We start from the raw sequence: 18,167 nt of genomic DNA on the forward strand, positions 1-18,167 counted from the left end.
ACTGTGTTACATATGTATATGTTTTCTTTTTGAGTTTTGATACTTGCTGTATTTTCATGGGAAGAATTTGGAAACTTCTTTTTCAGGGTTCTAAATCAACTAAAAATGCATTGAAATTCCCATTCCTTAATTTTTTTTTTTTTTTGACAGGCAGAATTATACAGTGAGAGAGAGAGAGACAGAGAGAAAGGTCTTCCTTTTTCCGTTGGTTCAGCCCCCGAATTGGCTGCTATGGCTGGCGCGCTGCGGCCAGCGCGCTGCACCAATCCTAAGCCAGTAGCCAGGTGCTTCCTCCTGGTCTCCCACGCGGGTGCAGAGCCCAAAGACCTGGGCCATCCTCCACTTCACTCCCGGGCCACAGCAGAGAGCTGGACTGGAAGAGGAGCAACCAGGACAGAATCTGGCGCCCTGACCAGGACTAGAACCCGGGGTGCTGGCACCACAGGCGGAGGATTAGCCTAGTGAGCTGCGGCGCCGGCATCCTTGTTTAGCACAGTTCTCCTGTGAAACTTTCTGGGCCTATGTTTTCCTGAGGGAGAATTCTTTGATAATTTCTTCAATGCCTTCCATTTTTTTTTAAAAGCTGTTCTACCACTTTGTGGTTCAATTTTGATAATATCTTCCTAAAAACTATGCATTTCATTCAGATTTCCTAAGTATTTGCTTGGATGGAATTGAACAAAATCATATTCTTTTGTCTTCCTCTGTGTCAGTGGTTATTTCTTTATCAATTTTACTGAAGGTTCCTTGATGAAAAAATAAATGACACCCTAAAAATATACTAGAAAAGAAAATGACAAAAAGGAGATACTTCACTAAATTTATGTCTTTTATTAAAATATCCGTTATTTCTAATATACCTGTTGTAACATACACAAGTTTAAATATTTCCTTTCTGATCACTTCTCTTCTGACAGGTCCTGATGATGAAAGTGATGATGATTCTAATCTCGAAGGCAGAGATCCTGACATTTGGCATGTTGGCTTCAAGATCTCGTGGGACATAGAGACGCCTGGCTTAGCCATACCCCTTCACCAAGGAGACTGCTACTTTATGCTTGGTAATCTTGGCAGAATCAAAATTACATTGATGTTCCCCTGTCTCCGTTGAGGTTATTGGGTGGGTGCATGTTTTAAACAAGTCTTTTGAAAGAAACTTTTTGAGACTTTCATATTAATCATGCAACTTCTTTAAGAACATTTCTTGTCTTTGTTTGAAGAGACTGCTAAGTTTTTAAAAGCTGCTTTCTTTTTAAGTGTTTATGGTTCCAAATGCGCTAAACCGTTTTCTGGATTTTTAATCAGAGCTACTAAATCATCCAAATCAACTTATCTGTGCGACTTCTTTAAATGCTCCCTGGCTACAGAGGCTTTGAGGAATGCGAACATTCTGTCTGGTTTTGAATTTAACTTCTTCTGAGGAACAGCTGGCATGACAAGGCAGCCCTTTTCTCCACTTGGGAGTTTTTAGTTCTTTGGGAAGAATACTTGTACTGTGGTCAGGCTAAACAAAGCTGTGCAGCTGGTGTGGCTACGTTTTGTTGCTTCTTTCATTTTTTTTTTTTTTTTTGTACTTATTTTCTGATGGACCATATGCAAATAGTATCCTGTTTTACTCAAAGAGCTTCTCAGGGTGTATTCTCTTAATGACTGTAGCTCCTGATGATTCAGTTTATCCCACTTCTGGCTTCCTGGAGAAATCTGCTCATAAGTTGTTTTTGGAGCCAGGAGGAATTGGGGTTTAGGCTCCATTTTTATGATAAGAATCTATTCCCAGGTAATTGGGTGTTTGTAGCAAATCCACTGTGTCCCAGGTGCTATATGATGTTCTAGGGGAGGGGTTAGAGGTGAATGGCTCTGGAGCTTTGTCTTTCAGAAAGTCCAAGGACATAGTAACTCTTTAAATCATTATTTCATTAAGTGTTCTCTCAATTTCCATTTATCGTATATCAGCTTGAAGGTTCTTGCCACATCCACCTGCTCTCTGCACTGTTATTTGTCTACTGTTTCTCTAAACTTGCTATTTTTTCTTTCACTGAACTTAATTCACTTAAAATTTTTTTAATTAATTAATTATTTGAAGGGGAGAGTTTCAGAGTGAGAATGAGAGTGTTAGGGAGAGAGAGAGAGAGCGCACGCGAGAGAGCAAGCTTCCATCTGCTGGTTCACTCCCCAAATGGCTGCAAAGGCCAGAACTGGGCCAGGCTGAGCCAGAAGCCGGGAAGTCCATCCAGGTCTCCCACATGAATCGCAGGAACTCAGGAACTATCATCACCCATTGCTTCCCAGGTGCATTAGCAGGGAGCTGGATTGGAAGCTGAGCAGCTGGGACTTGAACCTGTGCTCCAGAATGGGGTGCTTACATTGTAGGTAGCTGTGTAGCTTGTTGTGCTACAATGCTGGCCTCTGAACTAAGTTCATTTTAAACGGAGATTTTATGTTACCATCTTAAAAGGGGAACTAGTAGCACTTGACATCATAAGAATAGCTTTCTGAGTACAAATATAGAGCTACTAAAACAGCATTAAGTGCCTGTTTTGTTGGTTGCCAATCCTGAATTTGAGTCTTGGTCTGTGTTTGTCTCAAGGGGATATTTATAACTGTTCACCATGCACTCATTTCAGTCTGAGGCTCTCTGCTCAATGTCTGCAGGAGGAGTGGAGGATCCTCCTCACTGTGTGATTGACAGCTAGTTAATGCTGTGTCCCTTTACCTCTGAAAGTCACCCCATGGAATGATTCCCGCCTTTGTTGAACACTGTTCTGAGTGAGAAGCCCATAATTAACTCTGGCCACCACTTGCATGTCAACTTTTCAGTTTCCAAACCAGTTTCGCTAAACCTGGAAATATGAGTGTGAGGGAGATGGCAGAGGATAAGTCTTCCTTAAGAAAATTTCCTAGGTCACTGGAGAACAGGGAGCTGACTGGGTTGTAACCCTCATGTGGAGTGCTTTTCCCACTCGAAATGGGGCCTCCTTCACTGCATCTCAATACACTGCAATCCCTGTATGGAGTGTTGGTAGTGTGAGGACCACCTCTCGCCCTCACATCCCTCTGCCTGACCTCAGGAACTAAGATTGCAGCCTGAAGTCACTGCCCCATGGCCCGGTGTCATTTGTAGGTAAACAGATTGTTATTTCATTTCTTTAATGTACTACCCTAATGTGAGTATTTGGCTTGAATTTAAATGGATGTCAGTTTTCAGCTAATAAATCACTTTCCTCTGGACAAGAGGAAAAGGGAGGACGAGAGCAGATGCTGTGTTGCAGTGGGTTAAGCTGCTTAGGACTCTTGCTGCCCACCTCAGAGTGCGAGGCTGAGTCCTGAGTCCAGAAGCCTGGATACTCTGCACTTCTGATTCAGCTTCCATCTAATCGTGTGCCTGCGGGGCAGTAGGTGATGGCTCAAGTACTTGGGTTCCTGCTACCCATGTGGGAGACCCAGATGGAGTTCCTGGCTCATGGCTTCAGCCTGGCCTAACCCCAGCTGTTGTGGGCAATTGTGGACTGAACCAGTGAATGGAAGATCTCTCCCTCTCTCTATCTCTACCTCTCTGTCACTCTGACTTTCAAATAAATAAGTAAATAGGTAAATAAATCTTAAAAGAGCAATAAAAGAGATGAGTAAGTAGGCATTTAGATTATTGGTCAAGTAACCTGCATTCTATATCAGAGTACCTGGGTTTGATTCCCAGTCCCAGCTCCAGCTCCTGACTCCAACTTCCTGCTAATGCAGACTCTTGGAGGCAGTGGTGATTGGTCAAGCAGTTGGGCTTCTGCCAGGCACATGGCAGAACTAGATTGTGTTCCTGGCTCCCAGCTTTAGCCCTGACCTTTATTAGCATTTGGGGAGTGAACCAGCTGAGAGGAGTGTTCTTTCTGTCTCTCAAATAAATAAAAAATTTTAAAAAGTAAAGAGATGAGGACCAGAATGGTACCTTATAAATAGTTTTTTAAAAAAGGCTTATTTATTTATTTATTTTGAAAAAGAGCAGGAGAGAGAGAGGGAGAGAAAAAGAGAGAGAGAGAGATCTTCCATCTGCTGGTTCCCTCCCCAGATGGCCAAAATGGCCAGCACTGGGCCAGGCTAAAACCAGGAGCCAGGAGTTTTATCAGGATCTCCCATGTGGGTGGCAGGTGCCCAAATACTCTGGCCATCTTTTGATGCTTTCCCCAGGCCATTAGCAGGGAACTGGATTGGAAGTGGAGCAGCCAGGTCATGAACCAGTGGCTATAAGGGATGCTGATTCTTGCAGGCAGCAGCTTTACCTGCCATTCTACAATGCCAGCCCATAAGTAATTTTATTAATTTTTTGCATATATAATAGTAGCAAATACACATTATTAAAGTTTGGTTCTCTCTCATGTATTTAAATAACATCTATGTGTTCTGTGTAAATTAAACAAGCAATACATGCTCATTATAGGGAAAAGAAACTCTGCAAAACATAAAATAAAAGAAAAAATATAAAAATCAAGTTATTCTGGGGCCAGCACTGTTGTGCAGCAGGTTAACGCTCTGGCCTGCAGTGCTGGTATCCCAGATGGGTGCCAGTTCGAGACCCGGCGGCTCCACTTCCCATCCAGCTCTCTGCTATGGCCTGGGAAAGAAGTAGAAGATGGCCCAAGTTCTTGGGCCCCTGCACCCACCTGGGAGACCTGGAGGAAGCTCCTGGCTCCTGGCTTCGGATCAGTGTAGTTCTGACCATTGCAACCAATTGGGAAGTGAACCAGCGGATGGAAGACCTCTCTCTCTCTCTCTCTCTCTCTCTCTCTCTCTCTCTGTGTAACTCTGGCTTTCAAATAAATAATTAAATATTTTTTAAAAATCAAGTTATTCTGTGATTTAGTATATAGGAGTACTTCAAAAAGGTTATGGAGGGGCTGGCACTGTGTTATAATAAGTTAATCCTCCACCTGCGGTGCTGACATCCCATACGCGTGCTGGTTCTAGTCCTGGCTGCTCCTCTTCCAATCCAGCTCTCCGCTTACTGCCTTGGAAAGCAGTGGAAGGTGGCCCAAGCTCTTGGGCCCCTGCACCTGTGTGGTAGAAGCACCTGGCTCCTGGCTTCGGATTGACCCAGCTTTGGCCATTGCGGCCATTTGGGGAGTGAACCAGTCAATGGAAGACCATTCTCTGTGTCTCTCTCTCCAATGTCTGTAACTCTACCTCTCACATAAATAAAAATCTTTAATAGAAATTTTTTTTAAAAGTTTGTGGAAAATAGAATTAAAAGGTAACTCTATTTTGGTTCCCAAAATTTTAAGCTATATGCATATGAGGGATCCTCAGGAAGTGCCTAAGGAAGGCAGATGATGAAAAAAACATGCATGGATTTCAAGATCTCTTCCACCAAAGTAAACATCTTTCAATTCTGTTTCCTGTGAAGTTTCTGAATCAGGCCGCTCCTGGTCCTCCTCAGCCTGTTTTCCATGCATGTGTAGGTCTGGAACTGTAGGTGTAAGATGAACGACCACCACATTTGTCGGGGAACAGTAACAAGTGAAACATTTTTAAAATCTTAATAACCCTGAGCAGCGAATATTAGCTGTTACTGTGGAAGAAGACATTGCGATTTGATTCCGGTAATTGCCTGGCCCTGGTTACACAGGCGGTAAGAAGCATGGATTGGAACTTGTCATTTATCCCCCTCAGAGTGCGACACTCCACGTCAGGCACCCCTTCCCCACGGGTGCCCCCTTCACCCGTCCCGGCCACCGACCCCTGCTCTGGGCCTCTGTGCTGCTTCGCCCCAGCTCCACGTGTTGCTCTGCTTCTGCTTCATGTCACGACTGTGGCAAGGGAAGAAAAGGTGGAGATAATCTCTTCCTTTGTTTCTTTTCTATTTCTTCTAAAAGTTGTTTCTGCTCAGGATTTACGGAGTAGATCAGTGTTGAACATATTAAGTAATTGCATTGCCCTCTTGACTTCTATAAGGAATGTATGTTTAAAAGTCTACATTAGGCACTTTTAGCTCTTATTGGTGATAAAGAGAAGAGATCAGTGTTATTATTTTATAAGATTAAAGTCTCTGATTGTCCCACTCTGGCCTTCCAATAGAGGTGCAATAACTAGTAGCCTACCGAACTGTGCCACGCTCAGCAAATCTGCCCTAAAGACTTCTTTTAGAATATGTTTGCTTATTAGGATGTCATATGTGATTTCCAAAGTGAATCTTCCTCCATCTCCTTTTAAGAAGACAAACGAAAATGAAAACAATCATGTTCCGATGCTGCCTTTGCTCCTCACTTCTGAATCCGAATAGCGCATGGAGCCCCATGGAGGGCCCCTGTGCTGATATCTGAAATCTGAACTTCATAGCACTTAGGAAAAGGAAACAGTTTAGCTCAATTTATAATAATATATTGGTCTGCAGAGGAAGTGCAGACTGAACCCTGCTGTCTCAAGTAAATACTCCAGGGGTGTCTGATGGGGAGCGTGTCGGGTGCCTGCAATAAATCCACTGAAGGCCCTGCTGGCGGTGCCCGAGGACACGCTTAACTGGGCTTGTCACGGTTTTACTTTAAAATTGGAATCTTTGCCCTAATCTCAGAGTTAGACATGACCAGATTTGCAAACAGATTTACAATTTTCACTAATTTTCCAAGTAGGACTTCAAAACACATTTAAAGAAAACACACACACACACACACACACACACACACACACTGGTCTTTCTCAGAGTAGGGTGATTTACTTTGCCACAGATGTTTTCCATAGACTGAATGTAACCAGGGAGTCAGGGACTTAAAAGTAGCTTGGAGATAAACTGTGGGTTTGTTTTCGGTGAACAGATTTTACAGGTCAACCAAATTATGTTTATTAACTGGGAGCTGGGTGTGGAGGTGGGATGTTTCAGGACAAAGGTGAATGATAAGTAAACATTTGGGGCAACCCCACCGCGTCTCCCCCTTAACTTGTTAATATATACTAATATATATTTTTTGCACATGGCCATTCATGACACTGTTCTCTCTGGTTTGTTGACTTTTGTTTCCTTAAACCCAATTAAATCTCACTTTCAAATAACTGCTGTTACTCTATTGTCTTAATGGAAGCTTTAGTTGCCAAGTGAAAATTCCACTACCAAAACAGAGAGAGGCGATACAAACTGAAATGCATAGAACTTCTGTTTGTTTCTGTTTGCAATAGAGTGATGGGAGCAGGTCCCAGACTCACTGCTGCGGCTGTAGGCTTGCATAGTTAGCACCTCTCTGAGTCTCTGCCTCTACTGCACAATGGGTGCTTCCTATACTTCCTTCCTGGGAAGGAAGTACAAACAAGGGAACGTATGGGAAAGTACGTGGCCAGCTGGGAGTTGAAGACGGTGAACTGAAGAATCAGCAGGGCACGTGCATGAGGGGAGTGCCAAATGTTGTGTCCTTGCCTAGCCACATGCCCCAAGTTTTGTCAGCTTTGCACCTAACTGCTCCCCACCTCAGTTTCCATAGCCACATAAACCAGAAAGGGAAATCTCACCCATCGATTCCAGAGGGTGAAAATGGTTAACATCTGGCCGTAGTGGAGTCAGAGCTCTGTGGTAACCAGTTTCGCTTTGGTTGAGGCTGACTTGACTTTTGGAGTCTGGTCAGTGGTTTTCATACATTAGTTTCGCCTTCCTTGAAATACCTATGGCTTAGAGGCAGCAGCAGCCAGAGCACAGAGAAGGTTTCATGTGAAATAACCTCAAAATGTGCTGTGCTTCCATTTCTCGAGTCAACGTGGGCATTCTAATTGCCATCTGTAGCCCTGTGAGCAGGAAGAACAGACACTCCTAAGAGTTTCAAGTCTGGCAACTGGGGGCTCCCTTGGGACTTAAATCAGAGCCTGTGGTAGCTTTGTAAATCCCCCAGGTGTCTTTCAATCCTGCCCTGATGTGCACTTTTTTTTTTTTTAAAAGGAAAAAGCTTTTGTTATTCCCTCCTCTGACCCCATACCCTTCCTCTCCTGACTTCTGATTGACCAACTGAAGTAAAAAGTGCATACAATTTATGCCTTAATCATAAATTCAAAATAATTATACTTTATTGCCTCTCCTGGGTCTTGAAACGTAGGTGCCGTGTTCTGCTTTCTGCCGAGGCAAGGGCATAATACAGAAACGGTAATAAATTATAACTTCAGGCTGCAGTCGGTAAGCTTGAGGAATTGCCATTTAAGTGGAAAGTGCTCGAACGCTAAATGAGCACCTGTCATGTTTGTTTTCACTTTGGGAAGTGGGAACATGACAGTGTAGTTTCAACTGCTTGTCCGATGTGGACTTGTGGCGTTCCTCTTATCCTCTCACAGCTGCTAAACTTGCTTCTTGCTGTTTGCTTTTTTTTTTTTTTTTTCATAGAGGTGAGGATTTGTCTCTCTTTATGGAATTTTCACTCGAAACTCTATTCTCAGATGCTGACATTTTCAAACTTTGCTTTCTGGCTTTTGCCACCTGATTATTTGTTTTGTATTTAGCAGACCTAGGGAGAGCACTATGCGTTGAGGAATATGCTCTGAGGATAGGAATCTGAGTGTGTTCCTGGGCACCTGAAAAGATTTATTTCTCGCTTTTTAAAAAGATTTGCTTATTTATTTATTTATTTGAGAGCCAGAGTTGTAGACAGAAAGAAAGAAAAATAGAGAGGTCTTCTATCTGCTGGTTCACTCCTCAAATGTACACAATGGCCAGAGCTAGGCCAATCCAAAGCCAGGAGCCAGGAGCTTCTTCTGGGTCTCCCATGTGGGCGCAAGTGCCCAAGCACTTGGGTCATCCTCCACTGCCTTCCCAGGCCATCAGCAGGGAGCTGCATTGGAAGTGGAGCAGCTGGGACTTGAACTGGCGTCCATATGGGATGCTGGCACCACAGGTGGAGGTTTAAGCGACTACACCATAGTGCTGGCCCCGATTTACTTCTCTCTTATGCTATCTTACCATGTGGGCTTTGGGCTCATTTCTTGATCATTTATGTCTGGTGTTTATGAGAAATACACAGGATGAACACCTGCCAAGGGCCAGGCTCTGTGCTGGAAGTGTTCCTGTTTTTAATTTACTCCTCACTACAGGACTTTGGGTAGTAGTCCTCTTAACTGTGACACCCAGTTTTTTTTCCAGAAAAGAATTGATGTGAATTAATTGCTAATGGATAGAGGCTTCCTTTTAATGGTCTGAAAATGCTCCACAGTTAGAGTTTGTGGTGATGATGTGGGCAGTGAATAGATCACTTTTTAAACCCAGGTTCTCACCTCACACAGAGATAGAAACATTAAGTGCAGACAGACACTGTGTGCACTGAGCAGTGGCGTTTATTTGGCAGCGCGGGAATAAATCTACATTCACGCGTGTGTGTGTGGGCTGCCCCACACAGAGAGACATCCAACAGGAGTGGATCAAATAATTGCCTTTAAATGAGAGAAAGAGAAAAAACCCAAAACCATACCCATCATTGAGAAGGTTCATCAGAGTGTAGGGCATGGGCCATGGGGGCATGGGAGTGGTCCATCTGAGTGTGTCCTGTGGGACAATGAGAAAACAAGAGTGATTCCTTTGTTAGGAAGGGGGTGGTTCCCCAATTGAGTTTGCAAATGTGGTGCAGTCTTAGCAGGCACCCTGGTCCTAGATGCATCCTGGGAAGGTGGGCATATCAGATCCAAATTGAAGAGACAGCATCATTTTGCAGAGATTAGGAGTTTCTGTTCATGGGCCAGTGCTGTGGCATAGTAGGCTAAGCCTCTGCCTGCAGTGTCAGCATCCCATATGGGCTCCTGTTCGTCTCCAGGTATTCTTCCAATCTAGCTCTCTGCTATGGCCTGAGAAAGCAATGGAAGATGGCCCAAGTGTTTGGGCCCCTGCACCCTCCTGGGAGACCTGAAAGAAGCTCCTGGCTCCTGGCTTTGGATTGCCCAGCTCTGGCCATTGCCCCGTTTGGGGAATAAACTAATGGATGGAAGACCTTTCTCTCTGTCTCTCCGTCTCTTTCTCTGTGTAACTCTGGCTCTCAAATAAATAAATAAATGAAATCTTAAAAAAAAAAAAATTCCTATTCCTCAGACCTAGCTAGCTTCCTTCGTATGTATCCCGCATCAATGATGGTAGCACAATCCTGTGAGCATTCTAAAATACACTGAATTTTATACTTTAAATGAATGAATTGTATGGTATATGTATTTGATCTCAATACAGCTCTTTTATTTGTTGAGATAAATGGATAGATAGGTAGATAGACACACAGAGGGAGATCCTCCGTCTGTTCCCCAGAAAGCCATAGTGGCCACGGCTGGTCTAGGCTGAAACTTGGTTCCCCACCTGGGTATCAGGGGCCCAGTACTTGTGCCATCCTCCACTGCTTTCCCAGGTTCATTAACAGGGAGTTGGGTTGGAAGCAGAACACCTGGGACTTGAACCAGTGCTCATATGGAATGCTTAACCTGCTATGCCATGATGCAGGCCTCAGAATTAGCTTTCTTACACTACCACCCATTCTTGCTAAGATTTGCTAGTTAATATTTACTTTCAGATTTTCCCCCCTTAATTCCTTACCTTCAGAACCAGTTTATAGATGCTTCCTCTTGTTATTATGTAAGATGAGGGAATGAAATATGGTCTTTCAACCATATTATACTTTGACATTATTAAGCTTTGTAACTAACATGCTGATCTATAACTTTGATAGGACTTACATTCTCTGTAGGTTGATTCTGAAGTTTGAAAACCAGCATATGATGTTTATGTATATGTTGTTTGTTGCAGAACCAGTTAAAGTGACAAAATTCATAAATAGAAGATGTAATCTAGTGTAAACCACCGAAACTGTGTCGATTAAAAGAGAATGTTGCAAATGTTAGGTCAAGACTTTATGTTTCATTAAAGGCTGAGAATTATGCCACTGCAGAGCTGGTTTAGATTTGTACCATGGCTTTCTTGTATAGGTTTCCTTCTCCCCTGGGGATTTATAATTACCTTTCTTTCTTCTTCTTCTTTTTTTTTTTTTAAGATTTATTTATTTTATTTGAAAGAGTTACACAGAGAAGGAGAAGCAGAGAGAGAGAGAGAGAGAGAGAGAGAGAGAGAGAGGTCTTCCATCCTCTGGTTCACCCACCAGTTAGCTGCCGTGGCTGGAGCTATGCCTATCCAAAGCCAGGAGCCAGGAGCTTTCTCCAGGTCTCCCATGCGGGTGCAGGGGCCCAAGGACTTGGTCCATCTTCTACTGCTTTCTCAGGCCATAGCAGAGAGCTGGATCGGAAATGGAGCAGCTGGGACTTGAACTGGCACCCATCTGGGATGCGGCACTGCAGGGGAAGGCTTTACCTGCTGTGACACAGCGCCGGCCCCTCTTTATTCTTCTTGATACAAAAACATACCATAGTGATATCTCTGTGTTCCTAGATGGTTAGCCATAGGGCTTGTTTAATATTTGGATAAATACTGGTTTCCTCAAACTCCACCTCGCACAATTATCAGCCTGGAATTTCTTCTCAATGGACTCCTTTGCCAATTCCATGTTTCACTTGGATCCTTCACATTTTTCTTTCTCAGAATTTTCTGAAAATTCTATCTACTGTATTTTAGATTCCTAAGGGCAATCCGTTCTGGCTGTGTCTCCTCTAAAGCAGGTAACACAATGCCTTGAAGATGATAGGTGCTTAATAAGTGGCTGTTACGTTAATAAGTGGTCGAGTGACCCAAGAATTGGCTTGTATTTTATTGCATGGCTACATGTCTTGCCATACAGACAAAAGAAGATATTCTGTCCTTAAAAGCTCCTGGCTGAGAAAGCTTTTGAAGTCCCTCCCCTAACAGATGACCATTGACCTGACACTTAGAAATGTCCAGAGACAGAATTGAGAATTTTCCATGGCAGCTTATCTCTTTATACAGTGACTCAGGCTTTATTTCTTTTTATCTAGTAAAAATTTAACGTGTGACATTACAGGATTTCCCAAATTTACAATGTCCACATCAGTCTGTATCGTCACTTGTAAATCTTTTATAAGCAAACCACCCAAGGTGAAATAATGTGTTACTTTCTCTTAAGCTGAGTATGAATGTGTTACTGTGAATTGTGAGACCTTTTGGTTCTGTCCTGTTTCCTTCAATCAGAGTCATGCTGAAGTAGGCCGTTCTGCGTCCAGGTTCGGTGGTGGAATTTTCTCATTCCCTAGCAGTCCCCGTGTGCCGTCCTTGAGTTTCCATCTTTATATCGTAATTCCTAAAGCCGTGAACTGTGGAAAAGAATTTTTTAGGCCTTGAACTGGGTTTTATGTTCATCAAGACAGTAGAAGAATGACTATGAATGAAACCATTCCCTCCTCACCCTGCTTTGATTCTTCTTGAAGCTTTGAATTCAGGATTAGACCAGGAATTAGCATGGCTTTCCTGATGTAGATAGTTCCTATCAGAGCTCCCAAGGCAAGACTTTGTCTTCTAAGGCCCAGTAAACATCTTAGTTTTTTCAAAAGATATTAATTCTAGTCCTTGCTCAATTCATTATAGTGGGTTGGTAGTCTGTCCTAAAATTGGTTGGGTTACAAAGTTTTTTTCTTATCTTTGTTCATACTGTCATTTCCACTTTGTCACGTTTTACTCTTCTTTTAGGTTTATGTATATTTCCCCTATTTAGGGATGATGATAAAAAGTTTCAGTACCTACAATAGGTGCTACCCATAGCTATATATTGTAAATATGTCTGTTACATATATCTATATACTTGTTATAGATCATGTATGTGTATATATGTTTATTCTACTCATAGCATTTAGAGCTTTGCGCATCATAGGGACCTACCATGTATTAGAGAGGACATCCTTTTTTCCTCCCCAACTGTTAGTGAGAAACCATATCCCATTCTTCTCCATTGCTGATGGGCAGTTGGGTGTGAGAAAAGAATTGAGTAATGGAGATTAGAAGGAATGTGAAGGAACAGAAAGTAGAGGTTTAAATGGATGATTGTGTTTCATTCATTAACTTTGGGAAGCTATGATTCCCACAGTTCATTGGAGTAGTGGGCAGAAGTGATTATTTCACCTATACAAAAGAAGAAAACATAGTTATTTCATTCAACTTTACTGTCAACACAGACTCTGTCACTTCTTACTCTTTTCTTTCTACAACTCCTTTGCCTTCTAGTTGAAGAGTTGCAGCCAATAAGAGTTAAGAGAAGAGGGTAACCCTTGCCAAAATGGGATTCAATCTTTTTGCATATTTAGAAAGCAAAGTGAATTATTAACTTCAAAGAATCTTTTCTCTTTAAACCTACAACAAAGTAAGCATTCCACAAAAGTTAATGTTAAAAACAAACAGGGAGTGGGAGAGAGGAAGCTGTTTACCTCAAGTTCATCTTCTACTCCATATTTGTTTATGTAAGAGAGTTTTGACTCCATGGAAAGTCACATTTAGGGAAAGATTTAGAAAGCTATGTGCCGGCCGGCGCCGTGGCTCACTAGGCTAATCCTCCCCCTGCGGCGCCGGCACACTGTGTTCTAGTCCCGGTCGGGGCGCTGGATTCTGTCCCGGTTGCCCCTCTTCCAGGCCAGCTCTCTGCTGTGGCCTGAGAAGGCAGTGGAGGATGGCCCAAGTGCTTGGGCCCTGCATCTGCATGGGAGACCAGGAGAAGCACCTGGCTGCTGGCTTTGGATCAGCGCGATATGCCGGACGCAGTGTGCCGGCTGCGGCGGCCATTGGAGGGTGAACCAACAGCAAAGGAAGACCTTTCTCTCTGTCTGTCTCTCTTTCACTGTCCACTCTGCCTGTCAAAAAAGAAAAAAAAAAAAGCTATGTGCCAGCCAGCCTATTTATTTTGTGAATGAATTCCTCTTGTCTAAGAAACTCATTGAACATTTAAAGCATAATAATTCTTATGTTGTTGCTGGAGGCACAAAAATAATAATGCATCATGTAAGGAAAACCATGACTGATGTAGGCTTAGTGATGTAGTGATGGGCTATCTGTGGCCTTCTGATGATATATCAGGAGGAGCATCATCTACTTCAGGTGATGTTGGATCATCAGGTTATGATTCTTGGCCGTGGGACTGCAGGTGAATGTGGGTAACTGAAACTGTGGAAAGCAGAATCCTAGATAAGGGAGGACTGCTATTTATGTTGCCTACAAGGGGCTAGCTTTTGCTAAGGACACATGCGTGCTAAAAATGAAGGGAAGGAAAACATGTTTCCTATAAATTGTAACCAAAAAAGCAGGGGTGGCTTTACTTTGTATCAGGATAGATAACAGGACAGAAATCTCTAACAAGGTGATTAGATAATAATAGGAATTAACTCACTGAGAAGATAATAATAACAGTTTTAAATATAAGTTCATCCAACATTGCAACATCTAAATATATTAAGCAAGTATTAATAGAATTGAAGGGATAAATAGATCAGATGTAATAATAGTTAGGGACCTTGATTTCCATTTTTAACAATAGATAGATCATGCAGACAGAAAACTAATAAGGCAACAGCAGACTTGAGCAGCACTATATACGAGATGGACATAACAGACATGCACAGAACATTCCATCCAACAACAGAAGGATATATGTTCTTTTTAAGTGCATGGGAAGCATAATACGTTAGGCCACAAAACGAGTACTAACAAACTTAAGAAGACTGAAACTGTATCAAGCATCTTTTTTGACCAAAGCGATATAAGAAATTAATAACAAGAGGAAAATTGGAAAACTCACCAATATAAAGACATTTAAAAACTCTTGAACAACCAATTTATTAAAAAAAATCAAATGGGAAATAAAAAATAATAGAAACAAATGAAAATGGAAATACTGTGTACAAAAACTTATGGGACACAGCAAAAGCATTTTTCAGAGAAGTTTATAGCAATAAATGCCAATAAGAAAAAAAAAAAGACCTTAAATAAAAAACCTAACCGTATACCTCAAGCAACTAGAAAAAGTAGAACAAACTTACCCAAGAGTTAACAGAGAGAAGAAATAATAAAGAACAAAGCATTAAAAAAAAATGGTGTACACTGGAAAAACAACAGAAAATATAAGTGAAAGTAGCATTTTTAAAATGATGAAGTTAAAATCTTTAAGAAAAAAGATTCAAACAAATAGAATTATCTAAGTGAAAGCAAAGACATTGCAACTTATACCACAGCAATACAAAGACTTTTAAGAGACTGCTATGAATGCTCCAAAAGGTGGAATAACTAGGATAAAATGGATAAATTTCAGGACATGTACAACCTACCCAAGACAGAATAATGATAAAACAGAAAATCTGGACAGATAAATAGCAACTTTTGATATTGAATCAGCAATCATATACCTTGCACCAAGGAAAAGCAAAGATTCTTCACTGACTGAATGCCCAAACATTTGGAAAGAATTAATGGTAATCCTCCCCCTCTGCCAAAAAAAAAAAAAAAAAAAAAGGATGAAGGAACATTTCCAGTCTCATTTTATGAGGCCAGCATTATCCTGATACCAAAGCAGGGAAGGACATTGCAAGAAAAGAAAATTACAGGCTGAAGTGTCTCTCATGAACATAGTTGGAATAATCCTTAGAAAAACACTGGCAAACCATATTCAGTAGCACCAGAAGGGGATATATGCTATGATCTGTTGGGATTTAACCTCTAGAGTATTAGATGGCTCAATATATGCAAATTAACAATTGCATACTTCATTAACAGAATGAAACATAAAAATTGTATGATTATTGTAATAGATACAGAAAAAGTATTTGATAGACTTCAGCTTCCTTCATAGTACAAACTCAACAAATTAGATGTAGATGAAATGCACATACGATGGCCGGGTATGAGAAACTCAAACCAGCAGCATGTTCAGCTGTGAAAACCTGAGAGACTTTTCCTCTAAGACCAGGAACAAGACAAAGATGTCTACTCTCATCACTTGTATTCAGCATAATACAGTGTAAGACCTGCCTAGGGAAGTTAGGCAAAATAAAGAAATAAAAGCTTCCAAACTGAAAAGATAGAAGTGAAGCTGTTTGCAGATGACATGATACTATATGTAAGAAACCCTAAAGACTCCACCAAAGTATGTTAGAAGTAATTAATTCAGTAAAGTTGTAGGATATAAAATCAGCATAAAAAATCAGTTGCATTTCAACCCACTAGCAGCTATTCAATAAAGGAAACCAAGTAAACTGAGCCATTTATATTAGCATCAAAAAGAAATTGCTTAGGAATGATTTTAACCAAGGAGATGAAAAACCTTTACACTGAAAACCATAGAACACTGATGAAAGACATTGAAGAAGAAACAAATAAGTGGAAAGATATCCCATATTCATGGATTGAAAGAATCAATGTTGTCAAAATTCTGTGCTAGTTTAAATTATCTATGGTTCAGTAACATTCCTGTCAAAATTCCAATGACATTATTTACAGAAATAGAAAAACTATTCTAAAATTCATAGAGAGTCATGAAAGACCCCAAATTACCTAAATAGTCTTGAGCAAGAGCAACAAACCTGGAGGTCTCGTATTGCCTCAAAATATACAGCAAAACTATAGTATTTAAATAGCATGGTAGTGTCTAGAAGCAAATGTATAGACCAAGGGAACAGAGTAGAAGACCTAGAAGTCAATATACACATTTATGACCTATTGATCTTTTTTTTTTTGAAGGTTTATTTATTTATTTGAAATCAGAGTTAGAAAGAGAGAGGGAGAGGGAAGGAGAGAGAGAAAGAGAAATCTTCTGTCACTGCTTCACTTCCCAAATGTCTGCAGTGGCTAGAGCTGAGTCGGTCTAAAGCTAGGAGCCAGGAGCTTCTTCCTGGTCTCACACATGAGCATCAGGGCCTAGAACTGGGCTTTGATATGGGATGCTGGCATTGCAGGCAGCAGCTTAATCTTTTGTGCCACAATGCCAGTCCTGGGGAGATTATTTTATGCATACATTTTGGTCTCCAGAATCTGTCTATCATGTCTAAAATTTCCATTGCTACACTTTCCTAAATTAAAGGAGAATTTTTTCAATTCAGTCATCTAGTTCAGAAATTTGATTTTTCTGCAGCATGCATTCTGCTGTTCACTCCATCCATCAACATTAAAAGATTTTAAAGTTATTTGAGCAAGAGACAGAGAACATACTCCCCCATTAGTTCAATGTCCAAATGCCTTGAATGGGCAGGACTGAACCTGGTGGAAGCCAGGAGCCCGGAATTCCATCCAGGTCTCCCACCTGGTCACTGCAACCCAGTTACTTGAGCCTTTGCTGCTGCCTCCCAGAGAGCACATTAGAGGGAAGCTGGAGTCAGGAGCCAGAGCCTGATAGCAAACTCAGGTTCACCGATGAGAGATGTGGGCATCTTTATTGCTAGGCCGAACACCTGTCCTGTCTATCATCATTTAAAATGAAGCAATACTATTTAAAAAAAAAAACACACACACACACACACAACTCCAAATGCTCTTTTCCAATACTATTCCCTCTTCTCACAGGTGCAGTGCCTTCTTGACAAAGTGAGAATTGTCTAAAGTTTTTCCCTGGTGAGTGAAACCACTCTTGTATGGTCTGGTGATTTTCCCTGTTTATCCTCATAGAAAGAGGGCTAGTCCAGGCTTGTAGGCAAGTGGTTGAGATTGGTTGTGTGAAAGATTGGTATAGATTCGTTGCCAAATCTCTCACTTGAAGGAGGAAGGAAGAAAACATATGCTTACCTGAACAGATGAGAGTTTTGATAAACTGGAGTGTGTGTAATGAATTGCTTTTGTCCTTGCATGGTACAGATGCTTGTAATATGAGCAAACCAGGGTGGATTTTGTTGCCGCCCCAGCATAGCTGCTGCTCCCAGTGCTTGCCTCAGCAGTGCTTAGTTCTCTTCTCTGAGTGGTGTCTTGCAACAGCAGCATGTCCTGGGGTCTGTGAGCACCATAGTCTGTGTGCATAGAAATGCTGACAAACAGAGGCAAGACCCCGTCCTCTGGGTGCCCCATTGCTCCTCTTGCCCTCCTACTCTCCATTTTCCACATTAGAGGGTATGCACTTCTTGCAGGATCTGATTGCTACCTTTATTTGGGACATTGCTCTTTCAGAGTCAGCCTTCTTTGCTCCTCTTTAATCCTCTCCCATCTATACTGTGTCCAGCACAACTCCTGACATTTCTGTTATATTGAGCACCTTGCCCTAATATTTAGTGCTGAAAGAAGTTTTGATCTATTTTTATCTTCCTTTGATCTTCGCAGTGGGAGTCTA

At 41.7% G+C, this 18,167-nt stretch overlaps 1 protein-coding gene across 8 annotated transcripts in view; it reads left to right on the plus strand.

Moving 5' to 3' along the window:
• FTO (FTO alpha-ketoglutarate dependent dioxygenase) overlaps positions 1-18,167 on the plus strand; it is a 414,324-nt gene that overhangs the window by 141,000 nt on the left and 255,157 nt on the right. For all 8 annotated transcript variants that reach the window (XM_070061822.1, XM_070061827.1, XM_051846617.2 and 5 more), the window contains 1 exon segment: positions 918-1,061. In XM_070061822.1, the coding sequence (XP_069917923.1) occupies positions 918-1,061 (144 nt within the window).

Source organism: Oryctolagus cuniculus, chromosome 18, assembly GCF_964237555.1.
Source record: "Oryctolagus cuniculus chromosome 18, mOryCun1.1, whole genome shotgun sequence".
NCBI classification, from domain to species: domain Eukaryota; kingdom Metazoa; phylum Chordata; class Mammalia; order Lagomorpha; family Leporidae; genus Oryctolagus; species Oryctolagus cuniculus.